Source organism: Dipteris shenzhenensis, chromosome 12 (genome assembly GCF_047967505.1).
Source record: "Dipteris shenzhenensis isolate YYH24624 ecotype China chromosome 12, Dip_SZ_1.0, whole genome shotgun sequence".
NCBI classification, from domain to species: domain Eukaryota; kingdom Viridiplantae; phylum Streptophyta; class Polypodiopsida; order Gleicheniales; family Dipteridaceae; genus Dipteris; species Dipteris shenzhenensis.
The window spans coordinates 12,171,938-12,195,812 of NC_141607.1; the positions used below are offsets into that span (position 1 = coordinate 12,171,938).

The window sequence follows — 23,875 nt, forward strand, 5'->3', positions numbered from 1 at the left end:
TGGGCAACCTCTTTTTAAATCAATTGTTGGCCTGAAGGGAAAATGGATTCAATGGGTCTTGGATGTGGCAGCACAGGACTGATATGTGAATGTTTGCGTCAATTGTGCACACGTTTGGCTTGTTCTGAGTTTTCATGATTCCTCAATTCGCTCCTAACATTCTTCTCCTCTGATAATGTGTGGTGCAGATATGCTGCTTCTATCGGAGCAAGCCATTTTGTAACATCTGCAAAACTGAATGTTGGAATTGATGATGTGTTTTTGGATATTGCAAATCGTAAGTTAATGTCTTCCACACCAAAAAGGAGAGAGAGAGAGAGAGAGAAGTTTTATAGGTTTCCTCTTTAGACCAACCAAAGGCTACTTTGTGAGTTTTGGACATTGCTGAAAGTTTCTTTCAAATATTCACTAAAAGAGATTTGGATGCAGGCATTGTGGAGCAAAGAGGACAGAATACTGAGAGTTCTACACCTTCACAACAGAGGAGAGGCATGGTAATAATAGATGATCAACCGAGCTCCACCCCCCAATCAAAATGTTGTACTTGAAAAAGGCAATGTATATCTGTGGTTTATAATGGCTCAGGATATGTCGCACAAAACTTGTATTTTAAAGCCATGCCTTCTCATGTATCTAAAAAAATTATCCCGCATGCTACTCTTTCAAGTCTTTACAGAACAGGAATCTTTACAGGACAGGAATGTGTCTGTTGATTATACTAGGCCCCATTATTTGTTGGCTTTTAATAACATATGTCTTAAGACGCATAACAAATTTTTACTGCCTTTACACTGAGTAACCTTGGGAAGATGTAGAGCATTCTTTCTCTTGTATAATTTTTTAATGGGAACTTCTCAATTATTGATTATCCTCAATCAATGGGGGGACATTGATCATGCCTTTTCCTCCGCTGTCATCACAAGAAATGTCCTGTTGTCCCAGGAGTGCACTACATTGTATCCATTGTTGGATCTAGGAGCTCCTCCCCACGTGTGAGCATATGAGGAGGACGTGGGGGAAGGTGATCAGCAGCGTGAGAAGGGATGAGAGGAAGCCATGTGGGCAGAGGAAGAAACCTGCCACGGGGGCAGATCTGAAAGGGACAAGAGTGCAAGAGTGGCTGCCATGTAGGCAGCATGGAAGAGTATGACATGGGCAGCACATGGAGCCAGAATTGGTCAGCCTTTGTGCCTGTTAATGGGCAAGGCAATGGGCCTTTAAAAGGCCTGGAATCCAGTCTGCCAGCAGTAGGTGCAGTTGGGTGGGAACCTGACAGGAGTTTGGCCAGTAGCAAGAGGTCGGCTCTGCGATTGTCCACTAGGGCTGACAGATCATCCTGGTTATAGGTCTGGTCGGCTAGTTGGGGCAACTGCTTCCCTTACCTATATAATGGAGGGCATCCAATCCAAGAGTCCTGCAGCCCACTGAGAGTGTGCAGACTGCCAGACTTTGAAGTTGTCCTATTTTGGAACATTCTTTATACATGTTTTGGCTGTACTACATACTGTGTACTTCTCGGATCTAAGCTTGTGATTTATGCTATTGTGTGCACTGGAGTGAGTGTGATCTCTGTTAAAGTTGTGTGATCTTGGGGAAGTCTTTTGCTGTGGGGAGTTGTCTGTAGCAAGCAAACTCTCTATCTGACATGCTTGGTGTGGTAGTGCCTAGTTTCTCTGACATATTATCAGAGCCAGTTTCGTGAGTCAGCTCAGAAGATCTATGACCATGATCTAGTCCAAAATGACGGGTGGTGTCCTTGCCAAGAGGAAGGAGCTCCTACATTCAGATGTGTCTTTTGTCCAAGCTTGCAGTGTGGAGAGGAAGGATCTAGACTTCAGGTCATGTACACCTTGCCATGGTGTCTAGCTCAACCATCCAAAGTTGGTGAGGCTGAAAGTCAAACTCAGCCAACTATATAAGATTTGGAAAGTGATGATTCAGAGCCACTTGGTGGCCAGGGAGATGTAGGAGGTGATGGAAAACGGAGCTGAGATCCGTGATGGTTACGATTCTGGCAATCCAGGGAGTGGAAACTGGAGGATGCAGTTGCAATTTCCATGCTTTTAGGGATGCACATATCTAGTTAGCAGAGATCTGCATGAAGCATGGGAGACTCGAAGGATCTCCATGAAAGCAAAAATATAGGGAGTATCAACGTGCTTTCACCAGATGATGGACGATGTTGAGTCTAGACATGACTACTTTGTAAAAGTGAAGGATCTTAGGGATCAATTGGCGGAAATTGGTCATAAGGTGGACTGCAGCCAATTGGCCATGCTCTGGGTGAGTAAGCTTCCAAGAAACTCCAGAGGGTTGGTAATAACTATTACAGCTAGAGAACTACATTAAATGGTACTTTGGGGGTGGAGGGTGAAAGCCCTCCGTAGAGAGAGAAAGAAAGAAAGAAAAAGAGTTTATTAAAGTCTTTGGAAGACCGATGGGTCTATGAGGCTGTGAACCCTGGTACAAACGAGCTGTGAGGGTATTCTCATTGCGGAGGCTTTTGGTGAGAGAGGGTATTGTCATTGCGGAGGCTTTCGGTGCATGCTGCAAGATTACAATTGAGGTCGGTGATGAAGCCTTTAAGAGCCTGAGTTGCTGACAACTAAAGGTTATCAGGAAGCTTCTCCATGTTGCCCCAGTTACAAGATGCCGGAAGTTATAGGAGGTGATTCAGTTGAAGGCTTTGAGGTGGTGACTAGGGAACCAACAGATTCGAGGAGTCTACATATGCTTATGTGAGATCAGGTAACGAATTTAGAGTTCCAGAGTCAGCTGGAAGAATTCCTGCCACTGGGGATCTAGGTGGCGCAGCCACAGGGATCTCAAAGTATGAGGTTTCATGAACCAGGTTGCGGATTGTATCGGTTAGTTGATTGGTTGAACAGACCCCGGCTGCAAGATCCAATATGTTCTCAGTTTCCGAGGAGGACAGCTGTTTTTATTTTGTAGAGTCGTGAGATGGTGACTTTGTGGATGAATGTGTCGGAGGGGAGGCTGGCATGTTTGTGATCTGGATTTGCGGTGCCATAGGTGGTTGGTGCTGCATAGTTACCTGTGTGCCAAGGGTGGCTTACCTGTATGGAGTAGGAGCTGCGGGTATGAGGACCAAAACCTCGGGTCTATTCTTCTGTGGGAGCTGATGGAGCATCTGCGTTGACCAGTGGGTCACGTGGGTCAGTGAAAAGTGTTGGGATCTAGGGGTCACCTCCCCATGTGTGAGTTGCATATGAAGAGGATATGGGGGAGGATGACCACCAGCATGGGAAGGGATGAGAGGAAGCCAGGTGTTAAGAAGCTTGCCACTTGGGGCAGAGAGACAGGAGTGCAAGAGGCTGCCATGTGGGCAGCTCAGAAGTCTCGCACATAGGTAGCACATGGAGCCAAAGTAGTTAGCCTATGAAGGCTGGTGCATGGCCATTGTAAAGGTCACCATGGAGGGCAAGTCTGGTGCACATCAGCCCAGCAGCCAGTGTAGCATAATGGGCTTTATAAGCCTGTGGCCAGGAATAGCTGCATTGTGTGGCACCTGACAGAGGGTTTGGCCAGTGGCAGGAGGTTGGCTGTACAATCAGCCATTAGGGCTGACAGCTCGGCCTGTTTAGCCTGGTTGGCCAATTCCAAGGAAGCGCGCGGGGGGGAGGGGCCAGCCCTCACCTAGATGAAGGGGGGTTTCCAGTCTCCCGTTTGGCATCTAATCCAAGGTCCTGCAGCCCACTGAAGCTCAACGCAAGAGCGCACAGGCTGCCTGCTGACTTGAAGGGGCCAGGAGGAGGTAGAAGACAGCAGACTGAAGGTCACAGTGGTCCACATCAAGGCAGCACCCTGCTGCTTTGATGTACACTGAGACCTACCTTTGTACCTATTTTGGAGCATTCTTTGTACATGTGGCTGTATGACATGCTCATATCTAATCTTGTGCACACGGATTGAGGGTGATTTCTTTTAGAGCTGTGTGATCTTGGAGAGGTCTTCCGTTGGAGCAAGCTCATCCCTCTGTCAAAACCAAGATGAAGATTGACAATCCTTATATAGGCAGTAGAAACCCCTCTAGGTTTATGTACAAGGGGTCTTAGAGAATCTCGTGATGCTCAACATGATACATCAAAGTAGGCCTAGGCACTTCAGTGACCCTCCTGTTCTGCCGTCTGTCTGTCTGTCTGTCCATCTGTACGTATGTATATTAACAAGGAGGTGAGTCCCACAGTCAAGTGGAGCTCAAAAGCTGATAGGCATAGATCTCATTTACATTTTAACTCTTGTAAGTTTGTTTTTGCCATTGTACATCATGGATCAGTTGACTCCTTTTTTGTCTATTGATGCACTGTAGTGGGTTTCTTGGATGAAGACGTCATGAATGTTGGGATTTGAGCCAACTTGAACTATCATCTTGTCACTTGCCACTCTTATAACGAAATCACAGGCCACAAAAAGGCACACTATATTGCTAGTGATTTGCATATTACTAGTTGGAATAAATATATAACCATTGATAATAAGAATCGTATCGATAGCATCATCTTGTGTTGGGAAAGTGCCATCGGTACTAAGGCTTTTATCATTGGTAGCAAGGCTTTTGTAAGTGATATACGAAGAAAGGGCAAGATAAATTATGATTGATGAAGGGATTGAATGATGATGTCACAATCCAATGTATCATACGTTTTCTCATTAATGAAACAAATATCATGCCTAGTTTCTTTGGCATACTCATTACTTTCCCACAAGACTACAATCGCATCCAAGTGGTTTCTATCTTGTATAATCGTTTTTGCTCTTATCTAATTCAAAAGTTTATTTTATTAAGTAATCTAAGAGCTAATACATTTTGCAAAGATGTTTGAGCTAAAGTTTAGCATGATCAATGGTGTCTAATTTTTAGATCCTACTTAGGATCATCTTTGGGAAGAAGTTTGGTGCTCTAGAAGCTCACAACTTGCAAACTTTCATTCAAGGAATTTATGGCCAATCATGTCTCAAAACTCTTTGGAGGAACGTCCTCTTGAAGAATCCCTTATTTTAAAAAAAGCAATCCTTGGTCGATCTATCGAATATTATTGGCCATCGCTCCCTAAAAGAAATTTCTATTTGAAATATATAGACACTTTTTTTTTCCCTCAATTTCCTTTTGAAACAAGAGAAACTTCAATCATGAATACACTTGGATATATGATTTATGCTCAACCTAACTTCGTTTTGGTTATCACAATTTGACTATTAGACTAGTGAACAACTCTTCTTTGCTAGCACCTAAAAGATTATTGGTCCTTTTTAGTGGTTCCCAAGTAGCAAAACTCAGAATCTCAAATGATAAAGGGTGCCCTCTACTCTGCCATTGCTATGCATATTAAAGTATCCAAGAACTATTAAATTGGTGCATTTCCAACTCCAATTTTTCTAAACCATTTTCCTTTCAATTAGAGTATTTGATGCATAGGAAAGTGGATAATGGATAGATTGTCTATATGCCTACCCAATAGGCACTAGGATCAATTTCTGCTTGAGATGCACAAGAGGCATAAATGCTAAGAATACTAATTAAAATACCACATTTGCCTTTGGTATGATTTTTGTAAAAATCTATTGTCTTCGTCTGTCAAGTCGATTCAAAGCAATCATAGCTGGTAGCTTTCACAAGCGTGAAAATCCAAACCTATACCCATGAGCTAAATAAACTTATCGATAGTGAAGCACATACTAGATCTCATTAAACAAGATGTTCCATAGACTGCTTAATTTTCACAATAGCTACATACCTCTTTGGGTAGGTATATATCATGAGATAATGAAGGTAAGTTCATGAGGGTTGAGTTATGAGATAGTAGATGACTAATGAATCAACAATTTGATGACAACAACAACGTTACTCCATGTTAGTCAGATCAAGATGTTGAGATTATCATGAACTATTCTTTGAGCTTTTGGATCAACTATTATTCACAACAAAATTGCATAATTTTTTTGTGAAGGAAAAGAAGGGGAAATGGGTTGCTCTAAGGAATTGTAAATGTTTTGTGAAAGGCCAACTTTTTTAGATGCGGGTATTCTTGTGGGGTTTGATGGTTTTGATGTATCAATGAAAGCAAGACAGGGATCAACTATTGTTATGGGGTTTGATGTCTCAATGAAAGCAAGATAGGAATAACTAAGAATTGCATGCTTTACCTCTTTTGTTGGATGTCTTGCAAGGGAATCCCTAGGAGCTTATTCTATTTGGTATTGGTAAGGGCAGTTTTATAGCCAAAGACACTATTCCGTCCTCCTACACCCTAGAGCAATATATGATGAAGAGAGATTGTGGATTCCCTCAAGCTACGAGAAAAACATTTAGGTGTGAGAAGTCCTATGGCATAAAGGAGATGAAGGATATCAGGCAAGGTTTTTATCTAAGGAACAAAATTAACTTCTATGAAACAAAAAGTAACTTTTCCTAGCAAAGAGGTATCACTATGGGATATAGGTAAGATCATGAATGGCAAGGTGGCAACTAACTTAAATATTAAACTTATAATTAAGTTGAACAAATTTTGGTTGGCACTCAAAACTCCTACCCATCTCTACTCTACACAAGGAGAACAACAATCTTACTAATACTCTGAACAAGTAAGTGGAGAGATGTAATATAATGGGTCTATAAGTTCTCGTTAACATGAAAAGGAGACCCTTGATAGAGGTCTACAAATGGAAAATTTGATGGCTTTTGTAAAAGATTCCCTAGCGCTCGTGAGGATATTTTTCATTTTTTAATGGCATGTCCACAAAGGTATGGAAAACAATGAGCTATAGATATGGGTGCAATGCAACTGCCATGTTTTCTTAGGGGGTGATTGCAAAGGAAAGCTACAAAGTGCAAGGTCTCTCTATGTGCATTTGCTCCTTGGTTTTGGGATTTTTAAAACAACTACCACTTTAATGGTGTTTTCAATAATCCTTCTCATGGAACGGGATAGAGGATTCAAAAGCAATCATTGGAAGTATCCTTTGGGACACAATGATATTGATCATTGGTTGGTGTTTGATTGATAACCTTCTTTATTGATGTCTACATTATACAAGATGGCATGTACATTCATTAGCTTTGAAAAATGTGTGCAATACAATTGGGATGTTTGCTTATGGGGCAATTGCAAAGGAAATCTCCAAAGTGTAAGGTCTCTATATGTGTATTTGCTCCTTGGTTTTGGGATTTTAAAAAACAACTACCACTTTAATGGTGTTTTCAGTAATCCTTCTCATGGAAAGGGATAGAGGATTCAAAAGCAATCATTGGAAGTATCCTTCGGGATACAATTATTATTGATCATTGGTTGGTGTTTGATTGATAGCCTTCTTTATTAATGTCTACATTATACAAGATGACATGTGCATTCACTAGCTTTGAAAGTATTTAAGGATGATCTTTGGAACTTGTTGGGTTATGAAATTTTTAAGAATTATGAATTTGCGGATAGTAATCACAGAAATAAATTATTTTAAAATCACATCATGTTTTTTCCTCCAACGATTTGTTTAACAAATTGCCTCTAGTAGCAAGCCTTGATTTGAGGAAATGAGAGGGAACCGATATTAAAAAATTACGTTGTTGAATTAAAACAATAAAAGTGCAAAAGGGAAATTTTGCATGAGGGAATTGTTTTCCTTTTGTCTATGTTGTGAGCTTTTCCATGTTTGTGTACTTTTTGGATCTTATTCTTAGTTTGAGAGGGTTGCCAAATGGGTTCTTCGAGGTTCCCAAAAATTCCTCTCAAATACTCATATTCTATCTCTCTTTAAAGAATATAGCACACATCAAAGTTGAGCATCCGTATACTAAATCAAATTCTTACAAAGGCCTTCATTTCAACCTTTTACCATATGTTGTACCCCCCCTTACAAAGTAGTGGATCTGAATAGAGGTCTAAACACGAGTAGGCCATCATGGTGAAATTTCAATCAAAAGTTCGAGGTCATGGGAAGTCCACGGAAGAGTGTTGCAGCCAAGATTAAGACATAAGTTTATCCAATGATTTGGATGGCTAATCGGCTAGAAGGTAGTTATCTAGTGGAAGATATTAAGAGTCTTTTTCTCTGTATCGTAAGTTCAAGTTGAGTGTTGCATTACATTAAAAAATAGATTGATCCGATGATTGAGATGGTTGCAAGGTAGTTGTCCAGTGGGAATGTAAAGAGTCCTTCAATGTATACCATTACTTCAATGTTTAAGAAAGCTTAGACCTAAAGATCCCTTAATGGATGAAAATGATAAGAGTCCTTCCCTATGTACCATTACTTCACTATTTGAAAAAGCTTAAACATAAAGATCTCTTAATGGATCAAATAGCTTTCACACTAGGAGGTATGTGCAAAGTATTTCTTGGATGGAAAGATATTGGGCTTCAATCTATGCTCAATATTTCTTCCTCTTTATCCACAGAGTGAGTGTGTATTCACATTTAAGGCAAACAAATGCCTTTTGTTTATATCTCAAACTAGCTCAACATATAAGAAATTGCTCTATTTCCTTTATGCATTAACCATGTAGGAGCTTTGCAAGTAGGAGAATGCAACCATCTTCAAAGTCCAAACCTTCATCGATGGATAGTCCACTTGGCTATAAATAGTTTAGTATGCAAAACAATGGATGAATTGTCCATTGCCATGAATTTTGATTATAATTTATCTTTTGACTAGACCTTTTTAACTATCAACAAGATCTTGAGATTGAAGTTTACCCCCATTCTCTTATTTATTAGATTGCATAAACTCATCTAGTGTTGATGAAGGTATTGAAAATAGTAGAGCTATGATTGAGTGTGCTAATTCCATGTGGCATGATAAAACCATATACAAAAAGCAAGACATAACATTAGGGGGGTATTTGGAGGCAAGGAGCCATCATAGGATATGGAAAAAGAGAGACAATCTCTTTCCCCTTCGTGCCCTTAGGGATCATCTAACCCATCGTATGATTCAAGAACTGTTCGAAGACTCTTGAAAGAGCCCATCTCCAATGTCTCATTAGAATTCATAGCAGCGGTACAAGCATTTCTAGAAGTATTAATCATGCACCCACTTCCGTACACTTCGATATTAAGCACATATTAGCCCAAACACTTTATGAGTGCATATGCTAATGAGCACTCATTAGCTTGAATGCCACATAAGCACACTTTGATATTAAGCACATATTAGCTCGAACACTTCATGAGTGCATATGCTAATGAGCACTCATTAGCTTGAATGCCACATAAGCACGGAGTAGCATGAGCTCAAAATGGCAACATGAGTGCTCTCAAGGAAGAGTGAAGGGAAGAGATTTGTATTATATGAGACGTGAGGAGTGTAAAACTCTTGCGAGAGTAGGGTAGTGATACATGGTAAAGTACAAAGGGAAAAGAGCCTTAGTAGACCAATGGGCTTACTCTGTTGAGAGACCTATGGAGAAAATCTCGGGAATGCACCCATGAAGCCACCCTGTTGTTGCTCATCGTCTTCAGCTGATGAGTCAAAGCAATTTTTGAAAGTGTAGTGTCTCCATTGCCATCCTCAACCAAGATCTCTCCTCCTCCTGCTGCTGCTGGACGATAAGCATTCGCAACCCCCCCTTCCTCTCCCCCTTCCATCGCCCTTTTGTCCAAATCGGCTTCTTTACCTTCATCTTCATCTTCTTCTTCTTCGTTTGCGTTCTCTCGTGCTTCACATTGCTCGCCTTCATCAATTAATTGCAATCGCAAGCGCCCGCTCCCACGTTCTGCTCGCAAATACCTCTGCGGTGACGACGTGGGTAGCGCTTCCAGAATCAATCGGCCATTCCTCTTTATAGATCGTAGATGGACCCTCAGCAAAGTACTTGGGAAACCTGCGTTTGTACCGCATCTTACGGGGGAAGCGAGAGGAGGAGGAAAAATGTCATATCGTATTCTGATCTTGGTATCATCTTCTTCTTGCTGATGTTCGTCTACATGCGCGCTGGGCTTGCTGTCCTCCGCATCCTCTGCAGACTGCTCGTCGGGTCCGCCCAGTTCCTTGTGAACTGGACACGGCGTAAATTTGCCTTCCTCCCTCGGTTTATCTAAAGCCTCTACATGTACATTTTTTTCATTCGGACTTGGGAAGCCGGACAGAGAGGGAGCCGCGTCTGCCCAATAATCTGAATGAGCTTCAGAAGCTGGGACACTCGACTTAAGCGCGCAGGCTTCCCACAATTTCGGACCCATACGAAACGAAGAAAAGCCCATCGTAGGAAAGCTCATCGCGTTCTGTGGGGAGTTTGCTGGGTGAGATGTGCATTGCTGTTGAGGGACAGGGCAAGCATCGAAAGGGGGGAGAAGGATGGCATCCTGCGTAGGGAGGGCAGCTGCTGAGCTGCGAAATTCCAAGCTGAGAGGGTCATGGAAGACGAGAGGATGGACTGTCATGGTGTGAGAAGGAGGCAAGGTTTGTCGGCTTCTGTGGAGAAGTGAAGGGCGCCAAAACTAACAAATAAGGGAGGCTGCAGAAGTTACAATACATATAAGCTTGCAAGAGAGTATGTGCTTTATAGAGCTTGAGCTCCCATAAGAGTTGAGAGAGCCTCTCTTTCCGGTAGGCCAAAGCCTTCCTAAAAACTTTTCTTATAACTTCCTCAGCCGCCCCATTGTGGCCTTTAATTAAAGAGCCTAATCCGTTTCGTGCTCCCTTTACATTTTATGTTCCACTCCCTTGTAATAAGTTTATTAAGTTCCTCACATTGTGGGTTTTTTCTCCAAAAGTGGAGATCAATAACTTGCTTTTAAAGTGTGGTAGGGGCACATATTAAGCTTCTCACATTGTGGGTTTTTTAGGCATTGGTATATATATCAAAATTTATATTGTGGTTTCATGGGACCATGAACTACTCATGTGAATGCAAGACTTGGCAATTGATGGCCCATATGCCTATCGATACACATAGTTGACGTCATGTATGTGGGTGAGTCGGTGTGCATGCGTGTTTGTCTTTGTGTATAAGAGAATGAGAGAGAGAGAGAGAGAGAGAGGCCAACAAAACAAAGGCACTAAAAGTAAGAACTAAGGAAAAAACAATTGGTAAAAAAACAATGTTTAAAACATAAAGCATGTGAAAAATCACACTAAGCCCACTCCTCTATGCTAATAATTATTTCAAAGCACTCTTGCCCCACACAAAGACTAATATAAGTTTAAAATGTTGTCTCACCTTTCCACTAGTTATTTTGGAATGACAACAATTACATGACATGTAAGGCTCTTATGGCACACATTGAAGACGTACTTAGGGCATCTCTCTCTCTCTCTCTCTCTCTCTCTCTCTCTCTCTCTCTCACATGGACACGTGCAAGTGTGCATGCACACACATTGCATGCAAAAACTCATGTGTTTATTATGTATTTAGAAATATTCAAAGAAAAGCAACCGATTGCTTGCAAGCTCTCATAAGTTGGACATGAAGGAATATTCTAGAAGTAGAATTGAATATTGTGCAAGTGGTATTGTAATGAAGAAGCATTACATAGTAGAGTATGTTGCATTAGGATTAACTCAATTTAACTAAGTTTTGGAAGAATGATTCAAATTATCTCAAAGAGCCACCTTATTGGAGAGTGTGTTGCATTAGGATCAACTCAACTTAACTTAGGTTTGGGACAATGAACTAGATACAATCAAAGAGCCACTTTATTGGATTGAAATGCTATATCAATGTTGACTAAATGTACACGATTATTACTTTGAGTGATTTTTCAACTTGTAATTTGGGAAGGTCGAACTTTGGTCCCATTTTTTGATATTTGAGCAACTTAGTTCCACTTTCTTTCTAGCGAACAATGTGTGAAATTATGCTAGTCTAAACACCCTTTTATGAAAAAGGAAAATACATTCATGTCCAGGCTTGAAGATAAATTATAGCCAATAATGAAGATAGGCTTGTTTGAATACTATATGTTTCCTTTGGGTTCGCTTCAAATTCAGCGCTCACTTGATAAACAAGAGAAGCCCTTACTTCCAAGAAAGAAGATGGTTTCGCTAACTCTAAAGAGAACTTGCAATTGAGCAGTTTTTGGCACCCACAATGCAAACATTCCAAGTGTATATGGATCCTTAATAATTTGTTAGCTCAAATAGTTGTTGAGTTGTTGGTACTTTGCAATTGTCTCAAAGAGTCTATTATGCACTCCAAGGGATACACTTTGTCCCACCAATTACTGGTCATAGGAAGGCTTTTGTGGTGAAGGGTCCCAAAGTGTTAGTGTACATTTTTGTTCATCTTTAACTAGGCAAAATTCAAGTACTTTGATTTATGTAGATTCATAAGTTACAAGTTCCATCATATAAGATGTTGATGCATTGTAAATTCATAGTGACGTTTAAAGGCAAGGGAAAGGCATTGATGATACTAGGATGCATGGTTGGTGAGTGCAAGACGACCAATTTCGGGAGAAAATCTAATCCAGAGCGATCTCTCGCTCTTTGATATAGTATCAAAAGGATTGGAGGCCAAGAAGAAAGCACGTTTATTTAATTAGCATATACTTTCACAAAGTCATAGAGAATTAAATGGGACCCAGGTGACCCGAGGTTTGAGAAAAGGCAGTGTGCTCATGTGTAGAACATGCTTATGTAAGGCAACATCCATAGATACTCAAATTATAGCAGTATGCATGCTTAATTAGGAACTACATGAATTGGATAAATGTCCATGGGTCTTCACAAGATTTGGAGCAATGCAGAGTTGCATAGTTGACATGGGTCGTTGCCACATAACAATGCTAGCATGGATTATAGTCTCTTGATAATGATGTTGATGGATATTATCAAAACTCAAATAAAAGATTTAGACCATAAAGTTCATCATCTCAAAAGGTCGTTATCGCATGAGAAATCTATGGAGTGTGGTCATGATTTGGGCATAATTTTATCACAGGATGGCTAGAAATTGCTAGTGAGCTGGGATGAAAAAATTATAGTCGAAGTTTTCACATGTCATGCTTGTTTTTTTGTAGTTGAAAAAAAGTGTATTATTAGTATCAAAAGCTACAAAAGAGAAAAAAGAGAGCGTCTAGCAGTAGAAGACATCTCATACTTGTTCACTCTCTTTTTCCCAAAAGGCATGGAATGAGTTGCACAACATATGACCGTGATTTAATGCAAAAGTAAACGTTACAGTTCAACTATCCGATCTCTTCGTAGAAGATATATTGATAGAATAAGTTTTCACGTGTCATGCTTGTCAGCTCTCTTCTTCTAATGTATGACCATGATGTGATGCAAAAGTAAATATTGTGCAATGAAACAACGGTTCAACTATGCGATATCTCTTCATAGAAGATATGTTGATCTCCTACAATGAGTATGCACTAAAGCTAACTTATTGAGCATTGTAACATATTTGCAATAGGTTGTTTATGGTAGCTATACCATCATCAATTTCTCTTCTTTCAACAAGTTTTTTATGATAGCTATGCCACTAACAAAATCTCTAAATATACCAAAAGATCTAATCCAATTCTTATGCATTGTATATGGTCCAGTCTAAGCTTCTAGTCTTTTCCCTTCCTAGTCCCATAAAAATTACTTTCTTGCTCTTTTCCTCCACTGTTTGGATGTATATTGTAGTGATTTTCTTTTCTCCTTTTGTCCTTGCTCCTTTTCATCCTTCTTTTATTTGCTCCTTTCCTTGCACCACTTGGATGTATATTGTAATGCTTTAGTTTGTTTTTAAGGAGATTCACCAACCTAAATCAATGGTTGCTCCTATTTATCATATTGACTCGTTAGGAGTGCTTCAGTAGAGTTTTGGAAGTTATTAGTGTCGTCTTTTACTTTTCTAAAATATTTATTTGTTGTTTTTTAAATCTTGTTTCTCTCAATCTCACATTTTTCTCAGTCAAGAGGAATTACCATAGGGTTGTAAGATGCACCTAGTTCATGTTTTCGTTTAAAACGGTTTTTTGCACCCAGATGACTCATGAATCGAGGGTATTTTTTTGTTCTTGAGATAGAGAATAATTCAAAGGTGCAAAGAAATAAGAATCCTGGACCAAGGAACATTGAAAGTACGTAATCAAAAGATACCCACAGTGTTGGTTGCCTTGCATGGCTTACCTCTATTTGGGGCGACTTGGGAATCTGTGTATCAAATGTGGAGAGCATTCATTGAGGACATTGATGCCTAACGAGGGACGGAATATTATGCTTAAGCTGAGTAACACGACCTTGGAAAGGTCAAGTGGCATTTTCCCTTTAGAGTACCAATAATTGTAAATATTAGCATTGCACTTTATGCATATGGTTAAAGGGATTTAATGCCAACGTCATCGATGAGGGTAAATAGCACAGACTAGATGTATCTAAGGTTAGATGTATCATTGATGAGGGTGAATGGCATAGACTAGATGTATCCAAGGTGAATGGCATAGACTAGATGGTTAAAGGGACTTAATGCGAAGGTCATCGATGAAGGTGAATGGAACAGACTAGGTGTATCTAAGGTCATTGTGAAATATGCCTGGGGGCTAGTGATTGCAATGTACTCCAAGAGGGGTGAATTGTGTATTAAGGAAAGGTCTCATATTTGTGACATGTGGCATGTAGATGCATTTAGGGAGTTGTGGGATTTGTATTGAGCGTGGAAGAATCAACATAGAATTATTATGAGTTGGGCACTAGAGAGGTTGGCTAGGAGGGACATGTGAAAGAGGAGAGAAAAGTTCACATTAATTGTGTTTTCTTGTTTCATTTCATTCTTGTTAAAAGAAAGCTCTCTCATGAATACATAATTGAAAAGTGATTTTAAGTTTGTGCACTCAATTAAAATTTCTATATGTGCTCCTCTTTATTTTTTAGTTCTTGCCCTCTAGAACTACAATTTCCATATGTGACAAATTCAACTATCCTCCTTAAAAGTCTCTTATTGATGCACAAGAAATCATTGCATTGCATGGGATAGCTTGTGTCATCATCTATTTGGGAAAACTTGCTGTCATATTATATTAATTTTATGCATATGTGTAGTCATACTAGACAAACACACACAACGTAGTGGCAGTGTTGATCTTGATAAGTATTTGATTGTGCATGCCATTGAGCTTCAAATGCTTTAAGATACTTTTCATAAAGTTTTAGTGATCCATGTTGATATCAAGTGTGACTTGCAAGTGCTTATTATAAAGACATTGCTTAACATGAAGGAAAAAGGTAATAATTTTCTACCCTTTGATGCTTGCTTTGTATTCGTTTTTATAACTCAATAACATTATATTACAACTTTTGTCAATTCTAAAAAATTGTATTACTTTATACCTCAATACACTATATTACTACTTTTGTCGATTCTAAAAACTTGCATTAAAGTCACATTCGAAGTGCTTCTGATTCATATGATAAAGTGACCCTAAACATTGCATTCATAGATGTCAACTTGCCAAAAATATTTTTGAGGAAATAGAATAAATCTAGCGCCTTTTGTAAGTTTATCTAAGAGTTATGCCAACTATGTTAACCTCAATCAAGGGAACTTGAAATCCATTGCTAAAATTATTTAAAAATAAAAAAACATAGCCCCTGGTGTCATTCAAGTGTAAGCTATTTTACCGTTGTTTGTCTTGAGTCCCCAAGCATTACCCATTGGAACTCAAACTATCGTGGCTGAAAATTGGGCAATTTAAGTCTTTGTTTTTTGCATGCTTATGTTGTCAGGGTGCCCAATAAGAGGAAAGAGCATGGAGGAATACCTTTCTTTGATTAATTAGTAGAGAGTCAAAGTAGTGAAGAATACCTTTCTTGCTTGAAATTGGGATCTAAAGGACGTATGGGGAGCAATGTTCATGTGACGTTGTTATACAAATGACTCATGCTGAAAGCATTGATCTTGTCGTTGGGTGGGAGTGACATATGACCTTTGTGCCTGTGGTGGAAATATTGATTTTGAGAGCAAGATTTCGAAAGGACAAAGCAGAAATTGTGCGGTGGAGTACACCCGGGCCTTATCCATTGTGGTAATGGCGGCTATGGAGGGGGGGATTGAATGGGTTGGAAGGAGGGGGAGGCACGTGGCAAGCGAGTGGTGGTCGAGGAAAATTTTAGTGGTCAGAAAGGGGGAGCCAACGAGTGACGGGCTGCCACCAAATTTAGTAGGCCATAGTTGGCGACGTGGACAGCCAACTTTTGCCACCTCAATCTTAGCAACGACAACTTCATACAATCCTCCGCTCTTTGCAAATCTGCGGACCCAAATGACTCCTTTTTGTAGACAGGTCATTTCAGCATCATCTTTCTCCCTAAATCTGCTTGTCGCCACTACTCCCCTTTTCCCCCGGGGCCTACCTTTCTTTGTTTCCTCGCCTTCCCCTTCACATGTTCCACTTTCCACCTTTTTACGTTGGCTCCCTGTCGCTCCTGATCACCGCTTCTACTGCCTTGACGTTCGATATCCTTACACTCTGTTCCCTCGAGTCTGGACCTCTACCAAGCGTTTGGATGATATGCGTCCCCCTCTTGATCGTCAGGCAAGTTTAAATGGCAATGAAGACAACCGGCGACAAAGATTGATCTCTCTCTCTCTCTCTCTCTCTCTCTACTATTAGCTACCTTGCTCACATTACACCTTCAACTATAACTAGCAAACCCAAATTCAAGCGCGACATCTAATATGTTTCAAAAGTGATTTCACTCCACGCGTTCTTTCTGTATGACTAAAGGTGCGCTCTTACAAGCTCCAAACGAGACATATATAATGAAAACAAAACACATAACTTAGTGCTTTCTATGTATTACACTTTAGCTTGTATAAACAACTCATTACGTTGTTTTCATGCTACATGAGAAGCACGAAGAAGCAATATGGAACACGGCTCACATTTATCTTAAGTTCAAAGAATGTGAAACAACCATAAGAGAAATTATAAAGAACGTACGCCTTCCTCTTATGGTTAGATATCAAGAAGAAAGTACATTTATGTTTTGTTCAAAAACTGTGAAACAACCATAAGAGAAATCATAAAGAAGGCATGCCTTCCTCTTATGGTTAGATCTCAAGAGGAAAGTACATAGTCTTGTTTAGAGTACAATGACATATAACATAAAAATATAAGGTGCAACACATGATAGAAAGTGATGGACATAGACTCACTTATAATATTAGTGTTTACTACTTAGGTACCGTAGGATATCACGTGAAACTTGTAAGAGTCCATCCACATGTACCTCAACATGGTGAGAAGCCATGAAGAAGGTTTGCCTTCCTCTTATGGTCAAGTACCTGCAAGAGTGAACTACATAGTCTCATTTAGAGTATAACGACATATAAAATGTGTAGCACATGATAGAAAGTGATGGACAAAGACTCACATGTACTATTAGTGTTTATTACTTGAGCAATGTAGGATGGAATGTGAGGCTTCTAAGGGACTTAGCATGCCTTTTCATGTATTTGAGAACGTTGAATGAATAAAACCTAACTATGATTACAAAATATTTGGACTAAAAAAGGGACCTTATAAGAGAGCCCTTCTTGTGGAGATATAGCACGAATTCAAATAAAATTGGTTTGTTGAGGCTCGGAGATAACAATCTCCCCGACTTATGCCCTCACCTCTCCTATAAGATTTTGAAGTGTAACCAAACTTGCAAAGTAAATTTCTCAACCAAACCTAAACCACATCTCTTGAAACCAATCCCTCCCATCCAACTATTTGAATTAGAGTCTCACATGTGATCTTATATGTGTGACTACATGCATACATTCTCACATGTGATCTTATGTGACTGATTTTGTGAGAGTGATGGCCCTGGGTGTGTGCAAGGGTCAAGCTTGCTTGGTTCATAGCTCGTGTCATCGTTGGTGTAAGAGAGATTTTAGGGAGTGGATTGTAGGAGTCATGGGTGAGGTCGTATCATGTGAATCTCAAGGTCTATAAATGTCAATCACCTATCTAATGGAATTATCAAAGTTCTTTTTGCACCTCTACTCCTTGCCTAATATAGCTCCTTGTTGCCTTTATTCTACCCTCTTTGAGCTACTCTTTTCTCAAATTGGTATCAGAGCTAGTTGGCTCATCCTACTTATTCTCCATCAATTAAGTTTCCCCCTCTATTTTGGTCATTATCACGTACGGAGAACTAGCCTTGCTGAGATTTGCCACTGCTTACAACAACTACAAATGTCGTAGTTTTTTATCATGATTTTCCCAATGTTTTTTTGTGTGCATTGACCTTGAAGTTCTGTTATGCTTCAATGCATCGTCTCCTTTGATAGCCTCCTAGTCTCTCTTCATCCCTCTTGATTCAGTGAATGTATTGGCAGAGTCAATCTTTATCCTCTATGCCGATGACAGTGTGGATTGGAGACAAATTTGAGGGGAAGGTTTATTCACTGATGGGCACCATGCTCAAAGACAACAAATCTTCCATAGTATTTTTCCCTCTATAGTTAGGCGCTATTGAGTAATTGCTACTCTAATGTTTTCCAGAGTGTAGAAACTCTACCTTTACCTATCTTTTATAGCTATAAGCATGTACCAAGGATGGAATGATCATGATGCAGAAACTCAACCTTTACCTATCGTTTATAGCTATAAGCATGTACAAAGAATTGAGTGATCATGGTGGATACAAAGGCGGAGGAGGCTTTGATGCTAGCAATGGTAGTTATAGTGGTCATGCTGGATTAGGTGCCAAAAAGCCCCGTCTATGTGCTAAAGTTTCCAATCTTCAATAATAATCAAGCGTTGCATGGGTGATGCAAGAGTGGAAAAATTAGCTTAAACGATAGAGGCCATTGTAGGTTCAAAAACCTTGATATTGAGTACTGTTTGTCTTCATGCCCATCCTCATCAAATTTTGAGCCAAATGATGAGCTATGTATATGAAAATACTATTCTCTTTCCAACCAGAGGTCTGCTGTGAAACTTTCATTGCCCATTTTTCAATGCCTAGGAACGAGTTTTCCACTTTTTTCTTGATAAGTTGATCATGCAATAATCTATGTTTTGTCATGGGATCTTTTGTGGAGCTATTGTGCAAAAGGTGTAGTACTATGTGTGCAAGAGGAGATTTTATACTTTCGAGCTTCTTGAAGGATTGACCTACTATGAAATGATTCATTACTTGCTTATATGACGTAGTTGGTCTTCAACAGCATACTTGGTTTCCACCTATGCGAGCACCTATTGTAGCCATCATCTACGCCTCACAGCCTTCATCTTGCTACTTGTGGATTGGTATCCCCTCAGCATATCATCATAAAAGATAACATTATTTAACTTACGGTTAAACTCTAGTTTCTAAGGGGTGTTCACATGGGTAATGTTAAACACATTGAACGTAGATGCTTTATAAAAAATTTCACATTGAGTTCATCATGGGCTTCTGCATTGTGATCTCTAATACTGTTTTGGGTCTTCATCAAAGTTATCATCATGGGATGTAATCGCAACACATGGTATGTTAGATCATACTTCATCGACAAATGCCTAGAAAGTTATTAAATGTCCAAAAATTATCTTCCTTTATGTGTGAGTCATATCTCATGGGTATGTCCCCCGAAATTGTTTGTAATAAATTTACGTGTGATTTTCTACCTTGTATTGCCTTAATGTTATAAAAGGCTTGACTAGGTCCATGTCATAACTTTATTTAGAGTGAGGGTGATATTTCCAAGGCAGACCAATGTGTGCTATTGTCAAGTAGAGAATACTATCAAGCCTAGAAGGGGATTTAGAATATAGTTGCCTTGGTCCCCTTGACATTTGAGTTCTCATCCATCCATGCTAAGACTTGGAGCTTGTGATGCTCAGTTGGGCCTCTAACCCCTGCTCAGACTTTTAGCCTTTGAGTTGGCATCATGAAACATGTCTAGTAGAGAGATATGGTATAGTTTGAGTCGATCTTAAAGCATATTTAAGGTTGTCTCAAGGTACTCCACCTTCACTTTGAAGGATGGTTTGCTAAGAATTGGAGTCTCATGTGTGACCTTATTTGTTCTTGTCTATGTATGTGTGTGACTACAAGTATGCGTGTCACCATACATGTGTGTATGCATGATTGTGTGAGAGTGATGCACATTAGTGTGTGCAAGGGCCACACTTGCTTGGTTCATAGCTTGTGTCATGGTTGATGTGAGTAAAAGATTCTAGGGAGTGGATTGTAGGAATCATAATGAGGCCATATAATGGAGAAATTCGTGGATCTCATGGTCTATAAATCTAAATCATGTATCTAATCACTGTACTCTTTGCCTCATGTAGTTCCTCATTGCTTTCATGTTTCCCTCACTGAGCTACTCATTTTTGAACATCAGCTACTACCTTCCTTCTATCTCCCATGTCTTCCTCTTCCCTATGCTCACTTTCGGGTGCCCTTTCACCTCCTCCTCTCTAGTACCCTAGTTTTGAATTTTCATTTCCTTTGGGTGATGGTGTTCTTTCTTTGTCTCTCCTCATCATAATCTCACCATTTTTTGTCTTGTTGCAAATTCCATATTCATTCTTTCAAAAATTTAAAATTCATTGAGTGAAGTGTAACTTGCTTACTTTCTAAATATACCTTCTCCACATCTTGCCATTTCATTCATGTATGTTTCACTCTTCATTTCACACTTTTTAAAGTCAAGATTCAAAAGATCCTTCTTTGTTTGGATTTTTGGCAAAATCTATTAAAGCTCATATTTTCTTTGTTAGCACTACCTTTAGGTAGTGCTCTAGGTACACTTTTGTTAAAAAAGTGTCCCACACACTTTGTTGCCATGTGGCCCCTTCTATTTTGGTTTCTCTCTCCCACACACACTCACTCACACACACTTTCTTTTTTTGAGAACACACACACACACACACACACACACACACACACACACACACACACACACACACACACACACACACACACACACACACACACACACACACACACAGAGTTTGCAAATCATTCAAACTTTCCTATACAAGGCTTCCATCACATGTGTTGCAAATTAATCATTTATTCATCTTGACAATTGTTTTCCTTTGACAAAACCAACTTGAAGGCAGTGCTCACGAGTACTTGTACTCACTTGTTATAGTTGCTTTTCTCTTAAGACAAATCATTCAAACTTTCTTATACAAGGCTTCCATCACATGTGTTGCAAATTAATCATTTATTCATCTTGACAATTGTTTTCCTTTGACAAAACCAACTCGAAGGCAGTGCTCACGAGTACTTGTACTCACTTGTTATAGTTGCTTTTATCTTAAGACATTTAATGTTCTATTTTATTTTTTCTAATTTGGGCCACATTTGTTAATGATTATAGTTCCTTTTTTTGGACATTTATTATACTATTTTCTAAGATTCCTATTTATATGCGATTTGCTACTATAGAGGTTTTATTTTATGTATTGAAGTTTGTGTTATTGTAAGAAGTTTGACATTTTTGTATTATTTGCTAATATTATTGCTATGTCTAAATTAAGGGAAAAATGTATGAAACTAGGATGGGTATCGAGAGTAAGAGAAAAGTCTACTCTCATTTTAAAATTGATGTTGAGACTGCTCCCCTCTTAAAGAGGATTGAATCATCATCCTTGGATAAAGGATATTTTAAAACTCTTCAAAATGAAAGAAGAAAAACTATGGATCCATGGCTTGATGGTAGGATACATCCTTTGAATCTAGTCTCTTCACAAGCTCCATAGTTTCACGAGTTGAATAGTTTTATAAATTTTGACAAATGGCTTGTTAGGATATTGTTAAAGGCTACACATTCATAGAGACAATGTTCTTCATAAACACTATGAATCTTTGGTGTTTGAAAGCGATGCAATGACTAGAATGCTAGAGATGCTCAAGACAAGCTCTGAATTCCTCATCTACATTCAAAGATTCTCACATCCATGCAATGTATGAGAGCTTACACCCTCTCATGCCTTTTGGGGTAACACCAATTGGCATCCCCATTTTTCTAGGCTTAGGGTACTATACTTTATGCTGACCTTTTAAATGCATCTATGCATTGTACCCATTCCTAACCCTAAGACCTAGCACGTGTCAAATAGTCAAATACATAATCCATGGCTCTTGGTGATTATCACTACCTAACCTACCTTCTATTTTAAATTTTCAAAAGTTACCTTAATATAGTCTAGGCCCTAAATCTTATCATGATAGTTCAGGGATTGGGGTTAAAGGTCTTGCTAAGAGTTTTAGGTTGAGAAGGTTGTGCCTCTTTTAGGATGAGTTCAAGGTTGAGGAAGAGTGCTAGGGTGTGGAGTGAAGATACTTCCTCCTTCATGGATCCAAGGGATAAGGGTTGAGAAGTCTAATTTAAGGGTGAAAAGTGTTGGGGCCTAGGGGGTGAAAGGGTAGATTGGGATGGGAGAGAAGGCTATTGAAGCTAGCATGGAACTAAGGATTGAGGAGAAGAGTTCATCTAAGAATCCTTTGAGAGAGGACAAAAGAGAGGAGGAGGAGGAGGAGGAGGAGGAGGAGGGAAGAATTGGGAGACAACACAAGAGAGGAGGAGGAGGAGGTATTGGGAATGCAAGAGGATGGTTGCAAGTGTTGGGGCTTGTTGCAAGTGTAAGGGCATGCTGACACATATTGAGAGTGTTAAGATCATGACCACAAGGAGATAAAGCACATAAACACAAGAAGTGGATTAAACATTGAGCCCTCAAGAGTGGGAGCCTCATTCCATAAAGAGAAATTTATTCATTTCTCTTTATGCTAAACAGATATCAATGGTTTTCTATCCTGTAGCATAGAATTTCTCTCTCTATGCTCATTTAACATGTTTTTAGATGATTCCTTAAGACCAAGGATTACATATTTACTTAATCACACAACTTTTTTCATGATTTGCATTCGTGAACATCCTTTTCATGAAATAATGCATGCAATGATGACAAAAGATTATCGATCTTTAAAAATGAAAAACTTCTATATACTACCGATAATCTATAAAATCCCATCAAGAAAGTTTGCACTATTGTTAGTAATAGTAGTTCATACTACCAATATTATCGGTGGAAAATTGCATCACCGATAGAAGTCACTAACATGTCTATTATTGATGATATTGTTATTATTACTGCGGTACTAATGCCACCACTTCTATATAAAGACCTTGCTAGTTTATTTGCAACCTCTTTTGATTTGAGAGATAATTATCCTCTCCTATTATTAGCCCCATGCTAGGGCCTAACATATACAGTAGTCCTTGGTCCCTATCCCACAAGTAACAAGAGTTGGATGAGACCACTCCTAGCATCATGTCCTTGGAATCTCTCAAAGGGGGAGGTGGTCTTTGTTATTTTTTTCGTTTCATTATAGTTGCATGCACACAATATGAGAGAAATTTGATGATCATGTAGTTCTTTAATTTTATTTATTTATGTAGTCAAGCATCCTTGCTAGGGTCATACAAAAAAATCCAATAAGGGAAACAACTTGTAGTTTCTATGTTTGGTCTTTGGCATGGAAAATGAAAATGTCTTCATGTCTCCAAGAGTAAGTGCTTTGTGAAAATTAATTTTGATAGTTGCAAGTTTGGTGGTGTCGGTTCGTATCTCTCATTGTTAGGTTTGTCAAACTAATCTGCTATATAACTACAATTAAGTTAAACATAGATAGGTTAGCTATACTAAGGTTAGTGGTATTACCACAGGTTAGGCGAACTTGACCCTACTTTTATTTTCTCCACACACCAAAAAAGAAGAAGGGGGAACTTTATTAAATATTGCCCATATTGTCCCTACATTTGGCCCTTATCTTGCGATTTGGAGGCCAAAATACACCTTAACTAATCCTAGAGAAAAAAGACTTTTTGGATCAAGTTACTATCATTTAAGGCTCTACTAGAAATCGTCAATCTTCATACAAGCACTAACCTTGACCTATTGCTCTCTTGTATTTGGCCATTTCTGGGCCT

General features: G+C 39.3%; 2 protein-coding genes across 2 annotated transcripts in view; one reads left to right on the top strand and one right to left on the bottom strand.

The window, feature by feature from the left end:
• The window catches only part of LOC147895828 (uncharacterized), a 51,115-nt gene extending 50,325 nt beyond the window's left edge, over positions 1-790 (top strand). The window contains exons 5-6 of the mRNA XM_087382972.1: positions 189-277; positions 430-790. Coding sequence (XP_087239098.1) covers positions 189-277; positions 430-548 — 208 coding nt within the window. The 3' untranslated portion in view covers positions 549-790. The remainder of the gene's footprint in view (positions 1-188; positions 278-429) is intronic.
• Positions 791-9,380: 8,590 nt separating this feature from the next.
• LOC147895829 (uncharacterized) lies at positions 9,381-10,490 on the bottom strand. The gene has a single exon (XM_087382864.1). It carries the CDS (start codon positions 10,395-10,397, stop codon positions 9,381-9,383), a length of 1,017 nt encoding a protein of 338 aa, XP_087238990.1. The 5' UTR covers positions 10,398-10,490.
• Between the last annotated feature and the right edge of the window lie 13,385 nt (positions 10,491-23,875).

Excerpts from the sequence above, each read along its gene's own strand:
- LOC147895829 (XM_087382864.1), bottom strand. The coding sequence starts at position 10,397 with ATGACAGTCCATCCTCTCGTCTTCCATGACCCTCTCAGCTTGGAATTT.